The sequence below is a fragment of the Stigmatopora argus genome, chromosome 9 (assembly GCF_051989625.1).
Source record: "Stigmatopora argus isolate UIUO_Sarg chromosome 9, RoL_Sarg_1.0, whole genome shotgun sequence".
Lineage (NCBI taxonomy): Eukaryota > Metazoa > Chordata > Actinopteri > Syngnathiformes > Syngnathidae > Stigmatopora > Stigmatopora argus.
The window spans coordinates 10,179,248-10,202,791 of NC_135395.1; the positions used below are offsets into that span (position 1 = coordinate 10,179,248).

General features: G+C 42.2%; 3 protein-coding genes across 7 annotated transcripts; all 3 read left to right on the forward strand.

Annotated features, from left to right (window-relative positions):
• The first annotated feature begins 221 nt into the window (after positions 1 to 221).
• Positions 222 to 9,381, forward strand: lamp2 (lysosomal-associated membrane protein 2). 4 transcript variants are annotated; one of them, XR_013303222.1, is made up of 10 exons: positions 222 to 383; positions 1,302 to 1,417; positions 1,934 to 2,144; positions 2,666 to 2,827; positions 2,946 to 3,169; positions 3,269 to 3,388; positions 3,671 to 3,725; positions 3,823 to 3,993; positions 7,685 to 7,879; positions 8,201 to 8,339. XR_013303222.1 is itself a non-coding variant. In XM_077609475.1 (9 exons), exons 1-9 carry the CDS (start codon positions 344 to 346, stop codon positions 8,341 to 8,343), a joined length of 1,242 nt encoding a protein of 413 aa, XP_077465601.1. In that variant the 5' UTR covers positions 222 to 343; the 3' UTR covers positions 8,344 to 9,381. The 4 variants fall into 4 exon arrangements, 3 of the variants coding, with proteins under 3 accessions (XP_077465601.1, XP_077465602.1, XP_077465603.1); XM_077609475.1 differs by lacking the exon at positions 7,685 to 7,879 and having other exon boundaries at positions 8,201 to 9,381; XM_077609476.1 differs by lacking the exon at positions 8,201 to 8,339 and having other exon boundaries at positions 7,685 to 8,194.
• A 2,361-nt stretch (positions 9,382 to 11,742) lies between these two features.
• Positions 11,743 to 17,879, forward strand: klb (klotho beta). The gene is made up of 6 exons (XM_077609906.1): positions 11,743 to 12,471; positions 12,970 to 13,483; positions 13,894 to 14,162; positions 14,427 to 14,683; positions 15,303 to 16,174; positions 17,303 to 17,879. Exons 1-6 carry the CDS (start codon positions 11,743 to 11,745, stop codon positions 17,680 to 17,682), a joined length of 3,021 nt encoding a protein of 1,006 aa, XP_077466032.1. The 3' UTR covers positions 17,683 to 17,879.
• Positions 17,880 to 18,822: 943 nt separating this feature from the next.
• LOC144082416 (ubiquitin-conjugating enzyme E2 K) lies at positions 18,823 to 23,403 on the forward strand. Of its 2 annotated transcripts, XM_077609575.1 has the most exons (8): positions 18,823 to 19,020; positions 19,098 to 19,221; positions 19,762 to 19,855; positions 21,077 to 21,135; positions 21,218 to 21,300; positions 21,595 to 21,694; positions 22,080 to 22,208; positions 22,292 to 23,403. In XM_077609575.1, the coding sequence occupies exons 2-8, from the start codon at positions 19,159 to 19,161 to the stop codon at positions 22,364 to 22,366; spliced, it is 603 nt and encodes a 200-aa protein (XP_077465701.1). In that variant the 5' UTR covers positions 18,823 to 19,020; positions 19,098 to 19,158; the 3' UTR covers positions 22,367 to 23,403. The 2 variants fall into 2 exon arrangements, with proteins under 2 accessions (XP_077465701.1, XP_077465700.1); XM_077609574.1 differs by having other exon boundaries at positions 18,823 to 19,221.
• Positions 23,404 to 23,544: the final 141 nt, after the last annotated feature.

The window sequence follows — 23,544 nt, forward strand, 5'->3', positions numbered from 1 at the left end:
GGGTCATTTTTCCCATTGGAAATGAATAAGGAATGAACGCATGGGTGATACGATTTGGATTAATGAGTATTTGTGTCTTTTGGTATACTGTTTTGAATGACTTATTTGATATTTTATTTGTTTCTATAATGGCAGATGAAAGATCGGTAGGTTCCCCACCAATGCTTTGAAATTATGTGCGTTGAAAAACGGTTCGCAGCCCCTGTGACACATTGGCCACAGTCATGTGACTTTTTATGTGACTTGCATTTCCTTCTCCAGTCGGCAGATCTTCTCTTCAGCCGAGTGTCTTCCAACTGCTGGGATTTACACTGTTTTGTCCACCGCCAAGCAGCAGGCCATCATGTTCCGATACGCCGTTTTTGCCTTTGCCTTTGGATGTGGTGAGTTTAAATGATTTCATAGGAATTAAGTTATGAAACCCCAGCCATAAGATGTGTTTTGGACAAGAATCGGCCTGGTTCTTTATTTAATTCCAATGAACTCCGATCTAAATGTATTTTTCTTTGAAAGGCATAGCTATGTGTGTTTTGGATTCATCTATCTCTTCAAATCTTAAAAAACGAAGCCTCAATAACTTGAATGTTATGAACGGAGCTAACGTGGTTAGCTCTAATGCTAATTACGTCTACGTCAAGATAGCAACTCAAGTATCACAAACGACGCGTAAAGCTTCAATTACACGCATTTTGTGTATTAACCCATTTATTTTGTGCCGGCAAGAGTAGTTAACGGTAAAGTATGTTTTGACAGCAATATTGAAAAGTAGCTTTGCTTGTGAGACTTTATGGCGTAACAGTAGCATTGCCGCTGGCTAACACTGCTTTGAAAAGCTACAGTTTGAGCTAATGAGTAAACCCGAGCTTGTCTAACGTTGCCCTCTGTTTTAGCACAGGATGACACGACGTAAACATTGCACTTTATTACTTTGCGTCAAATAAAATAGAATATCTAGTTCCTGGTTTAGCAATTAACCCCATATAAATGTTAACAGCGGAACGGCGTCATGAAGCAGCAATACAAGACCGAAAGAAACGTTCCGTTAACTCCTACGTAGCAAGCACTAAAACATGATTCTGTGTTTTATAATGTATTAATTACATACATCCTATAATGTATTAGGTATAATCTTTACCTTCCTAAAAAAATCTCATACTGCTGAGTATGTTACGAAGTGACTTATATTTTAAACCGTTCCTTGTGAATTTATATACTTTAGTAGCAGGAATTTGCAATAATTGTTAAGTATGAGAAGCTTTTAAGTTGAAATCTGCTTTTTATGACACCATCTATCTTTACAGTAATTCACATGTCACGTGGGACTGAGGTGACGGTCAAAGACAAAGATGACAAGTTGTGTCTTTACGCCAATCTCATGGTCAACTTCTCGGTTTCTTACATGACGTCAGACAACAAGGTGAGTTTGTAACCGCAAATAAAGACAGCATTCTAGTCCTTTATTGCACAACAACTCTTAAAATGTGATGAGGCATGTTCTGTTGCTCCAGAGATTCTTAGCACTCAGCATTTCACTTGTTGCGTTTTCCTAGCGTATTTCCTGTCACATGCACTACTGAAAGTAGAAGGTTGAGCCACAGATCACATAACTGTACATAGTAGTATTGCCTTCACAAACCACAATCCGTTTCAGGAGGCTAGTTTACTTTTGAGTAGTTAGGAAAGATAAAAATACATAGAAAAGAACATTCATAGTAGAGTGGAAGAGTACAAGCTCCCTTCCTGGCTTCTTATTCTGAAATGTTTTAACATGCAAACAGCAAAATTAAACTAAAATAAAATTAAAAATAAACAAGCACTACTATCAAGCGGAAGGCTGCCCTCTACTGGCAAATTCATTTACCTACAGAACAGATAGTACCTATACATTCTCAATGCGAATTCAATTTTCTCTTCACGCTCCTTTTCTCCTCAGAGTGAGCTCGCCGAGTTTGAACTTCCTGCCGAAGTCTCGTCCAACGGAAGTATATGCGATGCCACAAGCTCGACCTTGAAGCTCAGCTTCGGAGCAGGACACTCCTGGAGCGTGAACTTCACCGCCGGCGAGAACACCTACCAATCGGATGTCAACACATTCTCCTACAACCTCAGTGACTCCACCGTCTTTCCTAAATCTGCATTGAATGGTAAAGTCTCCATGTCCCCTCAAAAATACACTAGCGTCAGTTTTTTTAAAATGTATTTATAAGTATTACCGCATTGGCTGCCATTTACAGTGATAGACGTTCACTTAATTTTTATTTTAATGAGTTTAGGCCTACCAGCCACAAAATGAAGTAGCTTGGACTCAGTTGCCAAAATGTTTGATCGGGATATCCCTAATGCGTATGAGGCACTTTCAGCTGTAGTGTGTTAGAAAATCAGCAAGACATGTTAAAACTTAGTGGGGGCATGTCAACAACATGGGCGGCACCCTGTGCTGATTGAAAATGACTCACAGGAACTACAAAAAACTCACAAACAGGTGACGCATGGAAAGGGAACACAGCAATGTTAAAATAGGTAGGAGTTGTCTGATTTAAAAAAACGGGAACCTAATAAATCATTTCATAACATGAGAAAATAATGAAATAAAAGTCTACACTATAAATGGTGTACTTTGACTTTTTGTGACTAGTGACCACTAATGCTTTTATGCCTTCTTCAGACACGCTCTCCGTGACGGTCCGACCTCACATTAGTGACATAAGCATGGATACGTGCTACTCCTGCCAGAGTAAAGATACCATTCAGTCCGACACGGTCAACCAGACCCTATGGGACGTGCGAATCCAGGCGTTCATCAAAAACGGAACGCAGAGTGAAAACTGTAAGTACTGACGTCGCCTTGTGTCAGTCATTCTTCTGTTGACTAAGGTTATGACGATATATTGAAATGCCTGATGCTTTCCGCCCCTCCTAATGATCTTCTCCCTCTCTTTTCATAGTGACCACCTGTGCCGCCGACCTGCCCATCCCAACCACAGTGGCTCCTGTGACAAACACCACCGCCATCACGCTCGCTCCCACCACCACGCTCGCTCCCACCACCACACCAGCGCCCACCCTACCGACACCCGGAACCGGGAAGTTCAGCATCAAGTCGGGCGAGAACGGCACAGCCTGTCTGTTGGCGAACTTCGCCCTGCGCATTGGTGTCAAACAAGGCGAGGTGTGTTTGTGTGTGTGAGATCCCGCCAAATTCTTTGCTCTCCAAATAGAATCCAGCCAGTTTATTATTTTTATTTTTTTTAATACCTTTCTGCTGTAGAAGTATCAAGAGATCAACCTGGACCCCAATGTGACCACAGTGTCTGGAGTCTGTGGAGTCAACATGAGTGCGCTGGTGTTGGAGTCTAACGCCATGACCGTAGCGCTCACTTTCACCAATGTGAGTCTTCTATGCTCTAGGATGCAGTTTGATATGTATTAGGAGTCCTAAGTGGACCCTACTTTTATATCTGTTTTCTTTTTATCTATTTTTCTCCTTTTTTTTAAATTTCCATTTGGGTCGTTGTTTAATTTTAGCTTTTGATTGGGTATAAACTATTTAAAATAATACATTGCCAGTTTATGAATGGTATCCCTTGAACTCTATATCTGCCGAGTATTATTATTTGTTTTTATTTTTAATGTATTTATCTCTGATCTGGGTTCTTCTGTTTCCTGACAGAACACCAAAAAATTCCACCTGCAGACTATGAATGTTACCGCAAAGCTGAGTTCTGGTAATCCTTATGGTTTTTCCTCAACACACGAAACACATACTCCAAGTAGGGAGACGCTAACATTCAGTTGTGCATTTTTATTTTTTATTTTTGCTAGGTGAGGTCTTCTCTGCCGTAAACAGCAGCTTGAGTTTGTGGGAGGCGGCGTTGGGTAGCTCGTACATGTGCAACAAAGAGCAGAACTATTCCATCACCAGCCAACTCAACATTTTCACCTTCAACCTCCAAGTCCAGCCTTTCGCCGTCAAGAAGGGTCTCTTCAGTACAGGTACCATTTTATGTCTCGTAGTTAGTAATGTAGCAACATGAACGGGCATATTATTCTATGTGAATTAAATGTCTGTGTAATTATTCAGTCCATTCTTCCCGTAAAGCATAACGACTTTTAATGCACTACCATTTTGCCTAATTTATGCTCCAAGTATTTCTTACAGAAGTTCACACAAAGACTAACAAGACATATTCTTGTCACTCATTGGCCTTGCTAGCTGATTGGCATTAAATAATATGGGAATTATATGGCAGATTTTGTCACTGAAGAGGTTAAACTCGAAGTACCACTGTCCTTATGGATGCTTACATTTTTAAAATTAGTACACTTTTATATTGCTACTTGAGCAAAACCTCTGCAATGCAAATCCTGTCTTTTCCTAGACAAATGAGTCCCTTTATTAACCCTTCAATTTAAGTTTATGAGAACTTAATGGAAATGTAAGAAAACGCTAGAAATTGGAAGAAACTGGTGAGTTGAGAAGAAATCTGTGGTTGACTGACTCTCTTTTCGTCTGCAGCCTATGAGTGTCCAATGGACGACACCAGCATCTTAATCCCAATCATTGTCGGCGCTGCTCTGGCTGGCTTGATTCTCATTGTAGTGATCGCATACGTGATTGGTCGAAGAAAGACCTATGTTGGATATCAGACCCTTTGAGAATCATTATACAATTGGGGTCCTCCCAAGCCTTGGTCCTTGGATTCATGTTCAATCAATTCGATTGGCTCTCGACAACTAAAACGGGGACAGCAATGTACTTGGTTTTTTTTTTCTTCTACAAGGACCAAACTTGTTTGAACCCCATGTGTGTTTGTCTGTTTTTCCATTTGTTTTTTTGTTTTTATGGGCGGGGGAGTTGAGCAAATGCAACATCCACATTTTATGTTTTAGCTTCAGTCTCATGGTAACATCAGACTGCCAAAATACAGAAGCGTCTTGGTGAGTTAGAATATCATAAATTTCATAAATTGTATCCAAAAAATACATACTGATTTTATTTTGACAAACATGCCTTGGCTGTCAGGCCTCCCACCAAATGGATTGGACATCTAGTGCTGTCTAGGTCAGCCAATGAGGTAAAAAGATCAAATTTGGTCTTCCACTGGCCAAGATGCTGATGATGTCATTTTAGTGTCATATTGCTACCAATACATGAATTATTTTATGTCGAGCTTCTGAAGTAAATAGAGATTTATGATATTTAAATCTTCCAGACGCATCTGTAAAACAATATAGCAGTACTGGATTCTAACATCTTTAAATCTTGCATTTGCTCTGCGGACACTCCACGTTGTTTCCATTTAAGATTCATACCTTTGCACATGATATACTTTATTTTATTTGCTTTGATTTTTGTGATTTCATCCCAATGATGGAAGGGTGGGGAACCTCCGTCATCTTCAAAGAAATAAAGCCTTGGCTAAATTGTAAAAACATTTTGTCAACAGGTATTGAAAAATCCAGGTCGGGCCACGTGTGGAGTTTGCATGTTCTCCCTGGGCCTGCGTGGGTTTTCTCCGGGTACTCCGGTTTCCTCCCACATGCTGATTGGACACTCTAAATTGCCCCTAGGTATGAGTGTGAACGTGTATGGTTGTTTGTCTCCTCGTGCCCCGCGATTGGCTGGCCACCAATTCAGGGTGTCCCCCGCCTCTGGCCCAAATTCAGCTGGGATAGGCTCCAGCATCCACCACGACCCTAGTGAGGATAAAGCGGTTCGGAAAATGAGATGAGATATTGAAACTAGATCATTTCTAAAACTGTTGGCAGGAAAAAGGTTCCCCACCCCTGCCGTAATTTAATTCATTAATGCTGAATATTTTCTTTCAGTTGCGCAGAAAAGATAGTTATAAAAGTCCTTTATCCTTTACCAGATGTTTTGAGGAAGCTTTAGCCTATGTTTGCCCCTGCAGCGCAGGGGAGACGATAGATTTTGCAATCACGAGAGACAATTTCATCCCCCGACCCACTCGGACGACGTCTTGACGTGTCGAGTAAAGCATCACTAGACGCGCCAAGACGTTTTCTGCTTTTGGGGTCTCGAACACTTTGCACGAGATAGACAAAGAAAAAAAATCTTTTTTTTTTTTTCAATTGATATTAGACACTAGGTTCTAAAAAGGGATGATTTTGTTTCATTTGAGTATGTTTTTATGTAATTGCACTAAAATGCTCTCTTGTTTTTGAATGAGAATATTCATAGATTTTTGTATTTGGAATTTGTCTTTTGATTTTTGTGTTGCCATCCAGGCTCTGATGACTGCAGGTGCTTCTAAATTAGACCTGATATTCATGTAACTTTGATTTCTGCTTCCCTTTTCTTTAATAATAGAATCGGACTTCTGAGTGGCTCCCGTTTTCGATGCATTGGATTATTTATAGGTGTCTGACAATGAATTGATATGATGATATATCACGATACTTTAGGCACTCGGACGTCCAAAGAATTTATTGCTAACATTCTTAGACTTGCACTGCAGCTCATGAAAGCCTCAGGAGAGCAACAATGTGTGTTATTGTTTTAAATTTTTGGTTTTCGTTTTATCTTTTTGTTCCGACGATAACAAGCCGGTGTGACACTGTGTGGTTTTTCGTTTTATATGATGGGGTATTGGGGCCATACTGAAAAGGAAAAATAAAACATTTACAAGAATATATTTGAAAATAGGAGATAAATTAAGTTTTGCAAAGTCAATAATTGAATCCAGATTTTATTCTTGTTAAATTAGAAATATATTTTTCTGAATTCATTATATTTTTTTTCCAATCTCATCAATTCCATTACATGTTTTTTTCCTAAATTGCTTTGCTATTGCATTTTTTTAGATCAAATTTTGACATGATTGACCTTTACATTTTCATTCCACCCGTTCCAAATAGTTGCATAAACTTAAGTTATTCTATGATTGAAATGTTAAGGAATTTTTCTCATTTTGGTGTGGCCCAAATGCACCTTTGTATCCTCGGACTAGGGCAGCGATAATGATCCTCCATGACCATTTTATAATTTGCTCCTTAACTTTGCTTCTGTGAGTGATAAAATGCAGCATTGTTACTCAATTTGACTCTTCTGGTAGAAACTAGTGCCTTGCTCAGTACAAGTACTGGCTTTCTTGAATGAGTAAAAGCCTACATAGGCGTATTCTTTTTCTCCCTCATTTTCTCTCATCTTCAATAAAAGGGAACCTGTGTGTGAAACATTGTGTATAAACTCCCTAACTGGATCGTAAAGGGTGTCAAACTGGATCTGTTTTGGTTTCTGGAGATTTGAACCCAATACAGTGGAGACCTATTCAAAATTGGACTGAAAACCTTTTGCCCTTTAATAGGGCAAGTTACTATTTTTGATAATTGAAAAAGTATATATTTCTAAAATTGTTCATCTAGATTTCTATTGACATTTTTTAATAATTATAAATACATTTATTTCATATAAGGATAAAAATGAAATTAAAATGAATTTTAAAAAAAATTATAGCTTCAAATAACACTGACTTTTTCAAGTAGTTAACTCTGGTTGCTGTGCCTTGTAAAGGGTTTATTTAAAAAAAAAAAATCTGAACGAGGGTTACTGGAAATAAAAGTGTGCTGTTGGCCTTGATCTAGTGAGTAAACGTATTTACTAACCTTTTCTTCACTGCCTTAATGAGAACTTTATCCCTTTTTTCTCCTTACTGTCATTTAGCCGAGGATTGCCAGACGGACTGGGAGAGTTTCCTCGTTCCCATAGCTGTCGGAGTTGCCCTGCTTGTTCTCATTCTTATCGTTGTGGTGGCCTATTTCATCGGGAGAAAGAGAAACGCGGCCAGCGGTTATGAGTCTTTCTAGACCGCTCTCCTTTCCTGTTTCGTAATCAAGACAAACGCTGCCCGTCTTCCCTGTTAGTTCCTCTTTGCTCTCTTTTCTTTCCCGCCTGAGCGTTTGATTGACCATTTGAGGCTTTGGGAAATACAGTATCGTACTTGGGAGGTGGAAGAAAAAAAAACTTCAGCACAGCTAAATGTACTGTTCTGTACTGAATCATGTCCTCTTAACTCCTTTTGCCTTTGAATAATCACTTTGTTGATTCTCCTCATAAATATTCAATCAACTTCCAGGCTCAGGCGTGTGCATCTTCTAATTCTTTTTCTTTTGGCCTTTGCTGCTTCCCTCTCTTCCACTGGCTCAATTAACCCTACTGTCTTTTTTTTCTGTCTGTCAGCCGAGGAATGCTTCCTGGACTCTGATTTGAGCTTTTTGGTGCCCATCGCAGTGGGTGTGGCCCTCAGCTTCCTAATCGTCCTTGTCCTTCTCTCTTACCTGATTGGACGGAGGAAGAGTCGCACTGGCTACCAGTCTGTATAAAGCTCTGCTCTTGCACCCCCACCCCCAATGTTATTTCCTCTCACCCTTTAAAAATAATTTGAAATTGACCGCACCCCCCCTCCTCTGATTTGGTTTTGATTTCACTTCTTTGGCCAATAACTATACCAGCTAAACCATATGGATGAGTATTGCTTTAAAAAACTGCATGTCCACTCCCAATCTGAGGGGCTCTTTCCCCCCTGTGTCCTTAAAAATATTACACTATGTGGTTAATCTCTTGTATAGAATGACTTAATATTTGTTGATGAATGACTTGAATGTATACAAGCAAAGCTAGAGCACATTGACTCGAATGGCTGAAAATTCTGTTTTTTTGTTTGTTTTATGTTTTGTTTTTCCTAATTGCACATCACGTTGAACAAGGTGAAGAGGCACTAAACACTTTTCAGGCAAATTATCACATCAAAGTTATATGCTACTTTTTTTTCATCACATAATCTCAGTGTTTTTCCCACTTTTAAAGAGCGTTGCGCCGATATCATTTTTCCGCTCCCGATTCTGAAACATGGCCGTGTGGTATCGGCTTTACCAGTATATTACATTAAAAAAAACACTTGTTGTTTCTTTTAATATGGAATTCCTGCAAAGTAAAATCATCGCTTTCATGGCTTAACTCATTGGCTGAATATTCATCCACTGCCACAATCCTGCTTCAAATGGATTGGACATCTACTATTGATAAATTAATTAATGAGAAGTTGCATCTTGGCAATAGAAAAAAATAATTTTACATACATATTGCAGAGGAATCGGCGCATTATTCCTTAGTACTCCCCGTCATTTTAGTGGCGTATCAGTGCGGTATCGGCGCAACACTGGTTTTAACTCTGAAGTTTTTAACTGATTCATGAACTGCTTTGCAAGGCAACCAATCACTAATCCAAGTTTTGTGCCTTTCCTTTTTGCCACTGTTCATTTTGCTTTACTCCAGAAGAAAGTCATGTGATAACGATGAGCTTGTCGTCATCCGCTCCCAGTGACCATTTCAATAAATTCAAGTTTGGTTCTTGTTTTGTAGCGCTCTGTGTTTGTTTTGGGTTTCTTTTTTATGGTGGCCAACAATCTGGTGACTGAACTCAAAGGTTGCCCCATTTGACAGACGCTATTACAACCTGTTCAAAGTTCCGCATGTGGAAAACAAGTTGTTACACCTGTAGGACGTCAAAAAAGAAGAGCAAATTTATTGTTTGTTAGTTGCACTTGTGAGATTTTCTGAGAAAAAAATCGTACTAAAAAAACCACTGGATTTTTATATATATATATATATATATATATATATATATATATATATATATATATATATATATATATGTATATGTGTATATATGTATATGTGTACATGTATATATATATACTATATATGTATACTATATATGTATACTATATATATATACATACATACATACATACATACATACATACATACATACATACATACATACATACATACATACATACATACATACATACATACATACATACATACATACATACATACATACATACATACATACATACACACATACAGTAGACATCTACATATGCTGTACTGTATGATCATATCATACCAGCCTTCCCAGTTGAGATGGATTTGTAATCACTGTTAATGAAAGTGGATATACATATACTATATCACGTGTCAAAGTGGCAGCCTGGGGGCCAAATCTGGCCCGCCGCATCATTTTGTGTGGCCTGGGAAAGTAAATCAGGAGTGCCGACTTTCTGTTTTAGGATCAAATTAAAATGAAGAGTATGTATGTATATTAAATTTCCACATTTTCCCCCTTTTAAATCAATAATTGTAATTTTTTAATCTATTTTTTTCTGTTTTTAGTTCAAAAATCATTTTGTAAAATCTAAAAATATATATAAAAAAGCTAAAATAAACATTGTTTTAGAGCTATAAAAAATGAATATTCAGGAATTTTAATCCAGTTCTTTTAATCCATTTATTTAATAAAATCTAAATATTATATCTAAAATGGTCCGGCCCACATGAAATTGAGTTGACGTTAACTCGGCCCGCGAACCAACCCGAGTCTGACACTCCTGTACTATATAAAGGGTACTGTACATCTGCATGTATATTTGAATACATCCTGTATGTGGCATGTGTCCATTTCAATGTACCTGTGTGCTACTTGCTTCATGGCACATTGTTTCCAGGGCAACTTCACCGTTTGCTGTCCACACCTACACAGACTGCTTTAATGAGAAAGCCGCTCTGCCCTGAAGGCTAAATTAAAGACGGCGACACATACGGGCAGATGGACATTAAAACACAAACACACACTTTCCACCAATGGGAGCCTGGATCACCCGCTGCAAAATGAAGGCAAATCGAATCAAGTTAGGTGAGTTTGCTTCTTTTTTTATCCTCACCTGTCATGCTTCTATTGAATCTGGGGAGAACACTGCGGACGCTTCACGGGGCGTTCTTGCAATAAGATTGTTAGAAGATATATCGTTTTTCATTATGATGCTGTAAAAATTGGTTTTCCTCTTCATTTCAGCGGTCAATGTGTTAACCCGTTGGAGGTCAGTGCGCAGCTATTCAAAAGTTATCCATAGCTTGACTCAATCACTGCCAGGTCACAGTGTATGTGTTGTGGTAGTTAGTAAAAGATGGAAATATTGATTGGCGGCAATAGACGTTCAATCCATTTCAAGGAAACGATCGTTTGATCCGAGTTGATAAAAGGCAGGAGCTATAATATGAATCTCCAATTTAACGAATGTTCTTGCCTCTACTAAAGCAGTTTGAAAACAGCTTGTTTGTTAAACTGCTATGTGCGATTGTTTATTTTGGAGTGATTTAACCATTTTGGACCTCCGCAGAATTTTGACCTTGTTCGTCAGTTGGTGGTCTCATTAGGGTTACCGTAGCCACTAACACTTAATCAGACAATCAGGCCATGCGTCGAGTTCCACGGCCCACGCTCACTTAAAAACGGTCTCTAGTCGAACGTCAAAAAACCTATTGGCTGTCAATGGCTTCTTGAGAGGAGAATATCGTAACCTTTCGGGATACCAAGTATGGCGATATGTCGCCACCATATGGGTATATTGTCCCAGGCCTGGTGGTGACACAAGCGAACCCGCTGATTAGCAGTCAACCTTTGTATGTGTGAACATGAGGTAGGAGGGTGGAGCTCGGCGGTAACACAAGTGCAGAGGGAAGATTGTCTTAGCAGGTTTACAAGGATCACTCCACTTCAATGCTCCACTCTCAGGGCTGTGGTCATTTCTCTTCAGTCCTCCTGTAAAATGGACGTCTCCTTTTCAAAAAGAGCAGTATTTCCTTCCCACTGAGACCATCTAGCCTTTCACTTCATGTGGATTTTTTTTTGGGGGGGAGCAGGATAAACTTCTTTCAGCATGCCGGAATATCCATCCCATTCCATGATTGGGTATTTCTTTCTGCCTTTGTTGTCGGTGAACACTTGGCACCGAGTAGACGGTTCCATCGGTGAGGGCAGGCAGATGTGGCAGAAACCCAAGCCGACTCCTATTGGTCTAGAAGAAGCCTTTTTGCACGGTACTTTCCCCCCGGGATTTCTCTGGGGAACCGGGACATCGGCCTTCCAGACTGAAGGTTCCTCCGGACGGGATGGAGGGGGTCCATCGGTCTGGGACCATTTCACGCAATTCAAAACAGCCGGGGATGGCTACGCTCGCTGGGCGGAAGATGTGCGAGGACTTGAGTTTCTCGGGGTGAAATCCTACTCTTTCTCCCTCTCGTGGCCGAGACTCTTCCCCGACGGCAATGCCAGCGGTTCTGCCAATCAACTGGCCGTGGAGCATTACAACCGTCTCATCGACGGGCTTGTGGAAAAGAAAATTGAGCCCATGGTGACCATTCATCATTGGGATCTGCCTCTGGTCCTGCAGGAGGTCTACGGAGGGTGGAAAAACCCAAGGCTGATTGGATTTTTTGGGGACTACGCCGACTTTTGCTTCCGTACGTTCGGGAAACGTGTCAGGTACTGGCAGACCATGCATAACCCGTATCTGGTGGCCGTGCAGGGTTACGGCGTGGGCGTCCATGCTCCTGGGGAGACCGGGGGGGTTGCGGCGTCTCTGGTTGTGGCCCACAATTTGATCAGGGTAAGTCAACAATCACCTGCTTAGATGCAAATGAGCACTTTTCAGCTTTTTTTCCTTCCTCTCTCTTAATTTAGTCAGCAAGGGACCCCCGCAGTGTTTATTTTCTTCACCAACAATAGGTCGTTTTATGAGACATGAGGTGTCCAAAGTCTATCTTGTCGGCGCAGAGCGTGACAGAAAGTCACGGAGATGTGTCTCAATCATAATCACTCATGTTTTGTCATGAAGAGTGATGTACAGCTGGTGTGTGTTGACGCACATGAAAAAAAAGATCATTATCAGATACCTGTTAGGTTATCATCAGTCACTCAGTCAGTTCAGCTGGAATGGGGGAGTCTTTTTTACAAACACACAAACATATAGAGTACCGTGCATGATTTGGGGATGTGGGAGGAAACTGGAGTACCCATAGAAAAACCACACAAATTTGGATTTACATCCTATTGGATTCTAACTAGCCTACCAAACGGTGTGTTTTTTTCTTCTTTTTTTTCTCAGGCACATGCCAAAGCCTGGCACATCTACAACACGGAGTACCGCCCCACTCAGAAGGGTAGAGTTTCCATTGTTTTGGGTTCCCATTGGGTGGAACCTCAAAAAGGACAAAGCACCGCCACCAATGTTGATCTTTGTCAACAATCCATGGAGGCCGTTCTCGGTTGGTTCGCCCAGCCCATTTTAGGGGATGGCGATTATCCGGCTTATCTCAAAACAAAGCACGGCAACCTTCTGCCGGCATTTTCTACCAAAGAGAAGCTTTGGGTGAAGAACACGTCTGACTTTGTGGCCCTGTCCTTTGGCCCGAACAACTTCCGTCTGGGCCGCAACCTATCCCACTTTGGCCAGGCCGTGTCTCCGGATCTGAGACGCGTCCTGGGCTGGATAAAGCTGGAGTATGGGGACTTGCCAATTCTGGTTGCTGAAGGTGGATGGTTTTCAGAAGCTAGTGTGGAAAGAGAAGACACAGTGGCCATTTACCTGATGAAAAGATTTATCAATCAGGTTTTACAAGGTAAATGTCCATTTAATTCATACTGCTTTTAACGGAGCCATTTGTTTCTTAGAGCCGTGTACTCTATGAGACTGAACAGCAGCTTTTGAAAGTAAATATTGACCCCCCACCTTACTCGCCCCATTACTTTAAGTTACACATTTAAAACGGAATCTCCTCGTGAGGTTGGCTTTGTTGAATAAAGTACCCCATTAAATGCAACTTATACTCTGGTGTGACATACTATGTATGTTTTTGGTTTATGTGATTTATACTCCCAAGCGAATTGTAGTCTGAAAAAATAGAGTAAAAAATAGAGTGTCTGTGAGATTGCAGGTGAGCAGGAGCCTCGGACACCACTTCAACACCCCCCTTCCCCCTTTCAACACTCATGTAATTTCATCTTGTGAGTGTCCTGTTTTGTGTTCCAGCCGTCAGGTTGGATGGAGTTCAGTTGCTAGGCTACACGGCGTGGTCTCTGCTGGACGGTTTTGAATGGAACTACGGCTACACAATCCGCCGGGGCCTTTTCTATACCGACTTTACTCATCCCAATGGTACCAGGACGGCCAAAACCAGCGCTCAGTACTACAAACAGCTTATCGCCGACAACGGCTTCCCCCAAGTGGAGCCCTCGATAGAAGTTAGAGGGCGTTTCCCCTGTGATTTTCACTGGGGTATCGCCGACTCCACCTTACAGGTACGACCGCAATTACGTGCAGAGGAGCATACCTGTAAACCTCTGCCGATAACTGCCCTTATAAATGATTATGATTCCCCTTACAGACCCCCCCAAAACCTTACAAACACCATACAACTCGTACGGTGTTTGTAAGGTTTTTGGGGGGTTTGTAAGGGGAATCATAATCATTTATAAGGGCAGTTATCGGCAGAGGTTGACAGGTATGGAGAAGGGCTCAAGTGGAACGCAGACAGACATTGATGTTTGGCTGTCTTTTGTCAGGCCCGCTTTTACCCATACTCCCCCCAGTTTACAGATCCCCACGTTTACAGCTGGAACCGGACAGGAGACGGATCATTGCGTGTGATCCCGGGAGTGAAGCTTCACACGAACCGTTCCCAGTGCACCGACTATCTGGCCATTCGGAGTCACCTTTACCTGTTTGCATCGACCGGGGCCACGCACTACCGCTTTGCTCTAAACTGGTCTCTGATTTTACCAAATGGAGACCTCTCCAATATCAATGTAAAAGCTCTGAGGTAAAAGTGCGGAAATGCAACTTAGGGTTTTCCAGGAATGATCTTTAACTGCCGTAATGATCGGACTATAAGCTTTGCTTTGAACCTTGCGGTTTGTATTGAGAGTTTTAACAGGCTAATGACCTGCCTGCCTTTAGGTAGTATCAAAAGTAGCAAAGTTTTAAAGTACTGATATAAATCAGTATCTGGACATAATATAGAATTGCAAGTGTTAATATCCTCAATTATTTGAAAGACCACAGTACATTTGGTTTTCATTTTTGCGCTAGTCTCGATATTAATAGAGGATATTTTTACTTTGTCTGCCAGTGACGGAGTTAGATGTCCAATCTATTTGAAGTGGGACGGTGGGGCCGAATGAACATTTATTTATTCGCTTCCAACCATCCCACTTTTAATGGATTGGATGTCTGCTTTTGATAAACTATTGGATGGGAGGATGCATACTGGCCAGAAAAGGAACAAATATTTTTTTAACTCATTGGTTGCCTAGAAAATACTACAAATGATTTACTATGGATATTCCGTCGTAATGGCAACTTGTATAATTGATCAAAAATGTGTAGTATTCATCCATGTCATTCCTCATATATGGCATTGTTACACCTGTGTTGACAAGGTACTACCGCTGCGTCCTCACTGAGCTAAAGAAACTGGACTTGGTGGCCCTGGTGATCCTCTACTATCCGACGCACAAGGCTCCGAATCTGGGCTTGCCTGGCGCTCTGCACGCGTCCGGAGGTTGGCTCAACTACAGCACGGTGGAAGCCTTTCGGCAATACGCGGCGCTTTGCTTCCAGGAGCTCGGCCCTCGGGTCCGTTACTGGATCACGGTCAACGAGCCTAACAGACTGACGGATATTTATTCCGACGGGAACGAGCGACGCCGGGCTGCCCGAAACCTGCTTTTGGCACATGCCAAAGCCTGGCGGCTCCACGAGCAGAAGTACCCGGATCAGCGGGGGGCTTGGGTGTCACTGGCGCTACACGCCGATTGGGCCGAACCCGCAAACGTTTTCCTTCTGGAGTCGCACGCCATGGCGGTGGAGGGGTTCCTTCGTTCTGAACTGGGTCGTTTCCTGGACCCCTTGCTAAAGGAAGCATCGAGAGAGACATCCCACCATTTGGAGCAACACGGGTCCCTTCCTACTTTTACGAAAATTGAGAGAGAGGAACTTCGAGGTGCCTTGAGTTTCATCGCGTTGAATCATTTCACCACCCGCCTGGTCTCCCCTTTGCCGAATAACACGCAGGAAAAACAAGGTGGCAATCACGGCTGCCTGATCTTATCTGATCCCACCTGGCCCTCGTCACATTTGGGCCAAGCTCTCGTCCCTTGGGGGCTCCGGAAGATCTTGAACTGGGTGACTCAGCGTTACGGAAGCGCTTTGCCCGTCATTGTCACGGGCAGCGGAGTGGATGATCAGGCTCTTTTCCAGGATCAAATGAGGCAACACTATCTTAAAAGTTACTTGCAGGAGGCTCTTAAAGGTTAGCCTTTTCATTTTCAGGTACAGTCAACACCTGCTTCATTTTGTGGTATTTTTCACTCGGTCTTGATTGGGAGGGCCGAATGAGTTGAACGTCTAGCGTCGTCAATGGCACTGAACTATTCGTTTCCAGTCTATATGATAGTATTTCTACTTGATCTAAGAGGGCGGGCTCCAGAAATACATGTTATGGCATGTTTTGCGCTGTTAAATGTACCTTTCTGCGAGGATGTTGAATCTCAGGCGTAGCTCAGCAAGCAATATAGTATCTTTTATGGCTATATTGCCGCCTTCTTTAAACTCCAGAGGAACCATAAAGATGATTACAGAGTGGGAGATGAGAGAAACAATGGAGAGAGGAACTAGATTAAATTTCAAACTTTGCCCTTTATAGCCGTTAGACGGTGAGCAGAATAGTGTCCCGATAACGATTCCCCCAACGGCAGATATTCTGCTGAAACCACATTTAAAAAAATAAAAAATAATAATAATACTATAATTACTCTTTACTAACTTGACTGTAAAGTCATTGATATCATGGTTTGATCAGACACTGCTTAACTTATCGTCTGCCATTGGCGGTGGTAGGCGTCCAATCCACTTGAAGTGGGAGGGATGACAGCGAGCGGCCATTTCCCCACTTCATATGGAGTGTACTCGTGATAAACCAATTGGTGGGAAGGTGCATCTTGGTCAGAGGAAGAACTCATTGTTTTCCTCATTAGCTGCTGTAGACAGCGCTGGTCGTCCAATCCATTTAACGTGGGAAGGGTGGCACTGAATGATCAAATTGCCCCCACCCACTGCTACTGGATTGGGTGACAACTGGTGATGCACTCAATTGACAGCAGCAGAAGAATGATTGGACTCCGCCAAGCTGTAGCTGGCAGCCATTTTGGGTCGGGCGACCAGCAGATGGAAATTAGATCTTGAACAATATATATTAAAGACCACGGGCAGATTATTTCTTCATTTCAAATGAGGTCATTTTAGTGTTGCATCGGTACCGATACTAGTATCAGATCGGTGCAACACGACAGTAGACGCGGGCTTATTTAATCATCTAATAATATTAGATACCATTGGACAAACGCTAAATGAATGTTCCTGCCTGCACATGTTTGTCCAGCACACCAGTTGGATGGAGTCAACCTGCGAGGTTTCTATATGTGGAAGCTGCAGGATGATCATCTACCCCAGTACGGTTTGTTCAGCTCTACCCAGCAACAATCCAAAGCCAAGGCATCCATCGACGTCTACAGACAAATCATCGGTCAATGGGGTTTCCCCGAAGACGGCGCCCCTCACACTTGCCGTTTCGGAAACGTCCGGCCGGCGTGTTGCGTATGCGAGTGGGTGTCCGACAACAAGGCCCTGACCGTGTTTGGCTGTTGCCTCGCGCTCACTACTGTCATCTTCACCGCACTGGTCTTCTCCATGCTTACCACCAGGAGAAAGTACACCAAGGGGCGGAAGAATGGCGTGAACAAAATGATTGGGAGAAGATGAGCGAGTGCTGTTGTTTGTCAGGTTGAAGTTGTTAAATGGAGAACACTGTATAGCATAACTACATATACTATAGTGATATGGTGAGATACTTTGTATGCTAATCGGTTACTGATATGCTCTGATATGGTTAATAAAGGACCCAACAGGCTACTGAAATTGTCAATGCTCATATATATTGGCTGCCATTCCGGGTGCATATGTACCTATTATTGTTCCTGTCTCATACCATATAGTGATAAATAAATGTGCTGCTGAACATGGTAGCAAATCCAACATGCTTATTTACTTATTTATTACCTATTTATTTATATATTCTCACCCTCTTGCTACTGTGACAGTGAAATTTCCCGAATACAGGATGAATAACGTTATCTAATCTAATCTAATGATGAAGGCAAATAACAATTGTTGTGTTTCTGCCACAGTATGAGACTGGATGAAACTATTTCTAGTTTTTTTTTATACCCAGTATATTTATTTACAGATCTTTAGAACAAGACACTTCTTAAATTACAGGGAAAAGTCGAGTATATAGTATACTAATGAGGAATTTAGAAGCGCTTTGACTTTAAGACATTTCTGGATGACACACTACCGCCGTCTAGTGGAACTAATGCAGTAGTAGTCATAATTAGGAATTAATTTTAAAAAACTCATTTAATTTGTGTTCAGCTGATAAAAGGGATTTTCGGGTCACTTTTTTTGAGAACTCTTTGGCTGCCATTGACGGTTCCGTACGTTAAATCCATTTGGACTGGGAGGGGCGAATGTGTGAATACTCATAAAGTGGATGTTTATCCTTGTCAGTGGCAAGAAATTAGTTAAATAATTTTAACTATTTTTTATATTGACTTAAGGTGTTATTTAGGAGCCATAGCCACCCTGAATATCAGTTTTATGTATTTCAATTTGATTAATTTTGTTTTTAGGTTTTAAATATAAGAATCAATCGTTACAGTCAGCAAAGGAGTAAACCGTTTCAATTAGTATTATCGTTCATATTGTTATTATTATTCGTATTAATTAAGTAATGAATTTCCCCTTTTTTCCTCCAATGGTTTAGCGTCGATGGTAAAACAAACAAACCCCCACCAAAAGCCTTAAACGCGTCACTTGATAATTAACCAATGAGAGGAGACTTTGAAGAGGCCAGTGTGGGTCACATGGCTTCCTCTCAGCCAGACTTCATGCAGTTTGCCATTAAAATGTTTTCAATGCCTCTAAGCTCGCTAGTCTTACCCGATTGATATTAACGCACACGTACATATTTGAAGGAAGTTTAAGGTCGCACGAGTAAACGGACAGCCCCGAGCGCTCCAGGACGACAAGGCAACAGCGGTATATTCGGCGGCCGTTCCCCCAAAAGCTGCGCCTTCCTGCAGGCGGCCGCGAGCCAGCTAACGTTCGTTCGTCAGGCCCCGGACAGAGAGCGGCGAGGAGGCCCCAAACCGCACTGGACGACCGGGTGGAAAAATCATGGCCAACATAGCGGTTCAGAGGATAAAACGGGAATTTAAGGAGGTTGTCAAAAGTGAAGAGGTCAGTCGCCGGGTTGAAAAATGGATGTTTATTTTGGAAAGAATCATGTCATAGCGCCACGGACGCGTCGCTGGCTAAAAAAAACTCAGCTGTCAGCTAGCCTCCAGGTAGCTGTCCTGAGTCGACATCCACCTAGCCTAGCCCGACGGAGTTGCCGTCGGCTTTTTGAGCTCATGTTGGCCCCATGGCTACCCTGGCGCTGTTCCTAAAACTCAAATAATTCAATTTAATGAAGCAACTTTAAGCCCGTTTCTCATTACGTCTCCGAGTTAGCACACGATCACCGTATGGTAACTGCTAGCCCGGTTAGCCATCGAAGATAGGTCAAAATGTTCCTCTGTCATTGACTCAACCGTCTTTTACTCTTGTTTTTATGTTTATTATTATTGCTCCAGATGTGGTCTGGGTTCTCTACAAGCCTTGGATTTACTGTTTTAATTCTACGACGGGCTTTCGGTTTTTGATGCTGCATTGGCACGTTTGTGGAGTGACACTATCCGACATGTTCATTAGTCGTATTGTTTTGCTTTGACTTTTCAGACCAGCAAAAATCAGATAAAGGTGGATCTGGTGGACGAGAATTTCACAGAACTTAAGGGGGAGATAGCAGGACCACCTGACACACCGTATGAAGGTAAGAGGCCTCTGGAGACTTCATAGACACCGGTGCCATTAAGTTCACTGTTCAGTGGGCCTCACATAGTATCGCTTCACTTCAAAGCCAGCTGATGTTTTTGTTTGTTTGTTTTTCAATTTTTTATTTAAATGCCATTCCGCAGGTGTCTGAAGAACAAAGCGATCATTGAACAGTGCCACTCTGACCATAAAAAACGGTTTCAATAATGCTAGTTTTAAATGAGTTGGTTCATCAAAATAGGCACTGCGTGCTTAATTCATATTTAACACATTGGACCTACTATGAAATGGTGTTTCTAGGGGTGTCAATACACTTGAACTTGTTCATCAGAAACCACTGAAAACTTGGAAGGTGTTGCAAAATTACTTATGTGCCTCCCATATGTTTAATAAAGCTTACTTTAACTCACTAACGGCCATTGATGACGGTAGGCGTCCAATCCTGGAACTGCGAATGAGCAAATTGCCATTGAATTCATTCAGTCAACCTGCACACGAATTAATTTGCTTGCATGTGAAATGAACTGGAATTCCATAAATCAGTCCAGGCCGTGAAAGACACCAGAATATTTGAAGGAAAATAATAATAATATTAGAAATAAAATGGCTTGTTTTAATCTGTGTGTCAGTAATTGTTATACTACCACATTGTGAGATCATTGATATCCGGAGCCTTGGATCAAACATCTAATCAGGAGATACCCAAAGCCCCCGAATTGGGCTGTGTACGAGAGCGAGCGACCGCCTAGGTGGCGCTGTTGCAGGGGTGTCATCTGTGCGGTACTGGGCTTTTCCAACAGGAGAATGCTGCACTTTACAATGCCCTCCTGACAAAGGACTTCTTCCAGAGTAACAACATTACAGTTTTTGACCAACCCGTGTGTTCTCTTGATGTAAATCCAGCACACGAGCGTTACAAAAATGTACATGCGTTCACTTGGACAGTTAGTCTGGATGGGAGCATCCTTGCGAGTGTTGCCATTTTGACTGCTTGTCCAGTTCAATAAAAGGCTGCAAGTCCTCCCCCATACTCTACGTGGGCAGTTGTGAATTTGTGGCTTGCTTCATTGAATTTTGGCACTCAAACCCAAAAGCAAAAAATCCAGCCAAGCAACAGTTCCGTCACTCAAAAAGCATGTAGGGTTTGGCACTTCTGTTACGCTCAGCCTGTTGTTTGATTAAAATATTGTTGTCATCTATTAACATTTGTTTCTTTCAGGTGGTAGATATCAACTAGAAATTAAAATTCCAGAGACATATCCTTTCAATCCACCCAAGGTAGATAATGGTTGCTGTCAACTATTGGGTTTTGTTTTGTTTTTTAAATAATGCAACCTGTGTTTTTCTTTGTATCACACAGGTGCGATTTATCACAAAAATCTGGCATCCCAACATCAGTTCAGTCACCGGTGCAATATGTTTGGACATTCTCAAAGACCAGTGGTGGGTTTGTTTTTGCTTCGTTTTCTTAAGTGTCTCAACCAACCGAGCATGCAAGTCATATCGCAAAATGTATCTTTTTTTTTCTCACAATACACTTCATTTAGGTGATTAGTCAGATATTTTGGTATTAAAAAAAATACAACCAGAGGGCAGTGGAAAGACTTTTTTTTAGGGATGTCCTCACTCCGATCACTCAATGCAAGCGTTTCTAGTTGAAATAGACAATGAATTTATATATGTATATAGGAAATGCTAGACATTTTTGGATCCCTGAGCTATTTGTTCATTTTTCAGGGCGGCGGCCATGACGCTGAGGACAGTCCTCTTGTCACTACAAGCTTTATTGGCAGCTGCAGAACCAGACGATCCACAGGACGCAGTGGTAGCCAATCAGGTCAGCGAGTATGCACGTTAACATCATTTTTCAAAGTGGATAGAAAAATAATTTGGAATAGATGCATTTTGGTTAAGATAGTCCATCACTTAACACATATCATCACATAGCGTGAAATGTCCCAATATTCAATGGGTTCCTGAATGTGTCATTCTATCAGTAGCGAAAGACATATGATAACGTTTGACTATTTATCCGTAACTGTCATCGAGCCAGATGTAGTTGGTAACATAAACTGTCGTTGCACCAAAAGGACAACTGATCAACTGGTGTCATTCCGCATTGATCGTGCATTTAGATTAAAGTTGCCAGTTTTACTCGGTACGAGGCCAACTCGTGTGCACCCCAAAGAATATTCCGCTGGAAATGATGGTTTGTTCCGCAGTACAAGCAGAACCCAGAGATGTTCAAACAGACAGCCAGGCTCTGGGCTCACAGCTACGCCGGCGCCCCCATCTCCAGCCCAGAGTACATACGCAAAATAGACGAACTGTGCGCCATGGGCTTTGAAAAAGTGAGCGTCGCTCGGCCACGACCCCCCCCCCCCCCCCCCCCCCCCCGCTCGTCTCTGATTTCTCACGTGCGTCTCTCCTCTAGAATGAAGTAATAGTGGCCTTGTCGTCAAAATCCTGGGACGTGGAGACGGCGACGGAGCTTCTAATCAGTAAATGAGTCTCCAGGACAACTTGGACCTCTCCCGCACACACCCCTCCCTCGTATCACCGCTGTCTCTCGGCCTCTCCTGCCGTGTCGCAACTTCTGTTTTACAGTGGACTCTGCCACCCAACCCCTGCACCCCCCACCCCCGTGCTCCTCCCCTCTGCTGTGCCACACACTCCAATCAGTTGCTCGGCAAGCACACGTCACCGGCCCACTCGAAGGTCCTTCCACATTCCGGTCAGCGTTACAATCAGAAACCCGATCGCTCATCACGGCCCTAGCGTACGGCGAGCAATCGTCACCTATGCAGGCGTTCGTTTTTACTTTTGCAATTGGCTACAGATGCACGTCCCCCCCAAGTCTAAAATGCGTGACCTTTGACAGTGAGAGAAGACTAATTCCTGCAATTGTGTTCTCTTGTTGTCAAATGACCCGCGTTTTGGTGCGTTCACCCTATTAGCGCACCAATCGATAACCAATTCTAAGCGATTCGGACCGACACTTTTGGAGTGGTGTGGCAAAAGGTCGTTTGGAAGTCTAGACAACCCATATACATGATCACACACACACACGCCACTAATGGTATTAGTGAGCGTAGCCTAGTGTAAATAAATCCCACCAATCCAGTTGGAATAAAGCAAGGAAAGCATGAAATATAATTTGGCCGCAGAGGTGACCAAGGCTTCTCCTTCTTTTAGGCACACCACCACTTCAAAATACCGACATTTGGGATGTCCCACTAAAATACATTTGCGTCGTAATTACTCCTCTTCTGGTTGCTCGCTTAAATGGTCTGATGACCTTCCCACCCCGACTGGTTCTGTCTCCCTTTACCACATTAAAAAATGGGAGGGGTGGCTTTTTATTTTGTTTTGGCAAACTACAGGAATATATTTGGATTCTTGTTTTTAAAAACCTAGTATAAAAAAAAAACAGTAAATGCAACCTCCAAAATTACATGCGCAAGTATTGCGTCACCTTGACAATGCCAACTGATAAATGTCATGAGATTCATCTGTAAATAAAGAAAGTCTGTGTAAATTACAAAATGCTCTTTTTGTCCTCCCAAAATACGGCTTCCCGTGGGCAAGTTCAACCGGTAGAACACCAAGACGACTCGTGGTGCAACTTCTGTTGTGCCGATGTGTGCTTTATGATCGGGATTTTTTAATTAAAAAATGATGGACTGC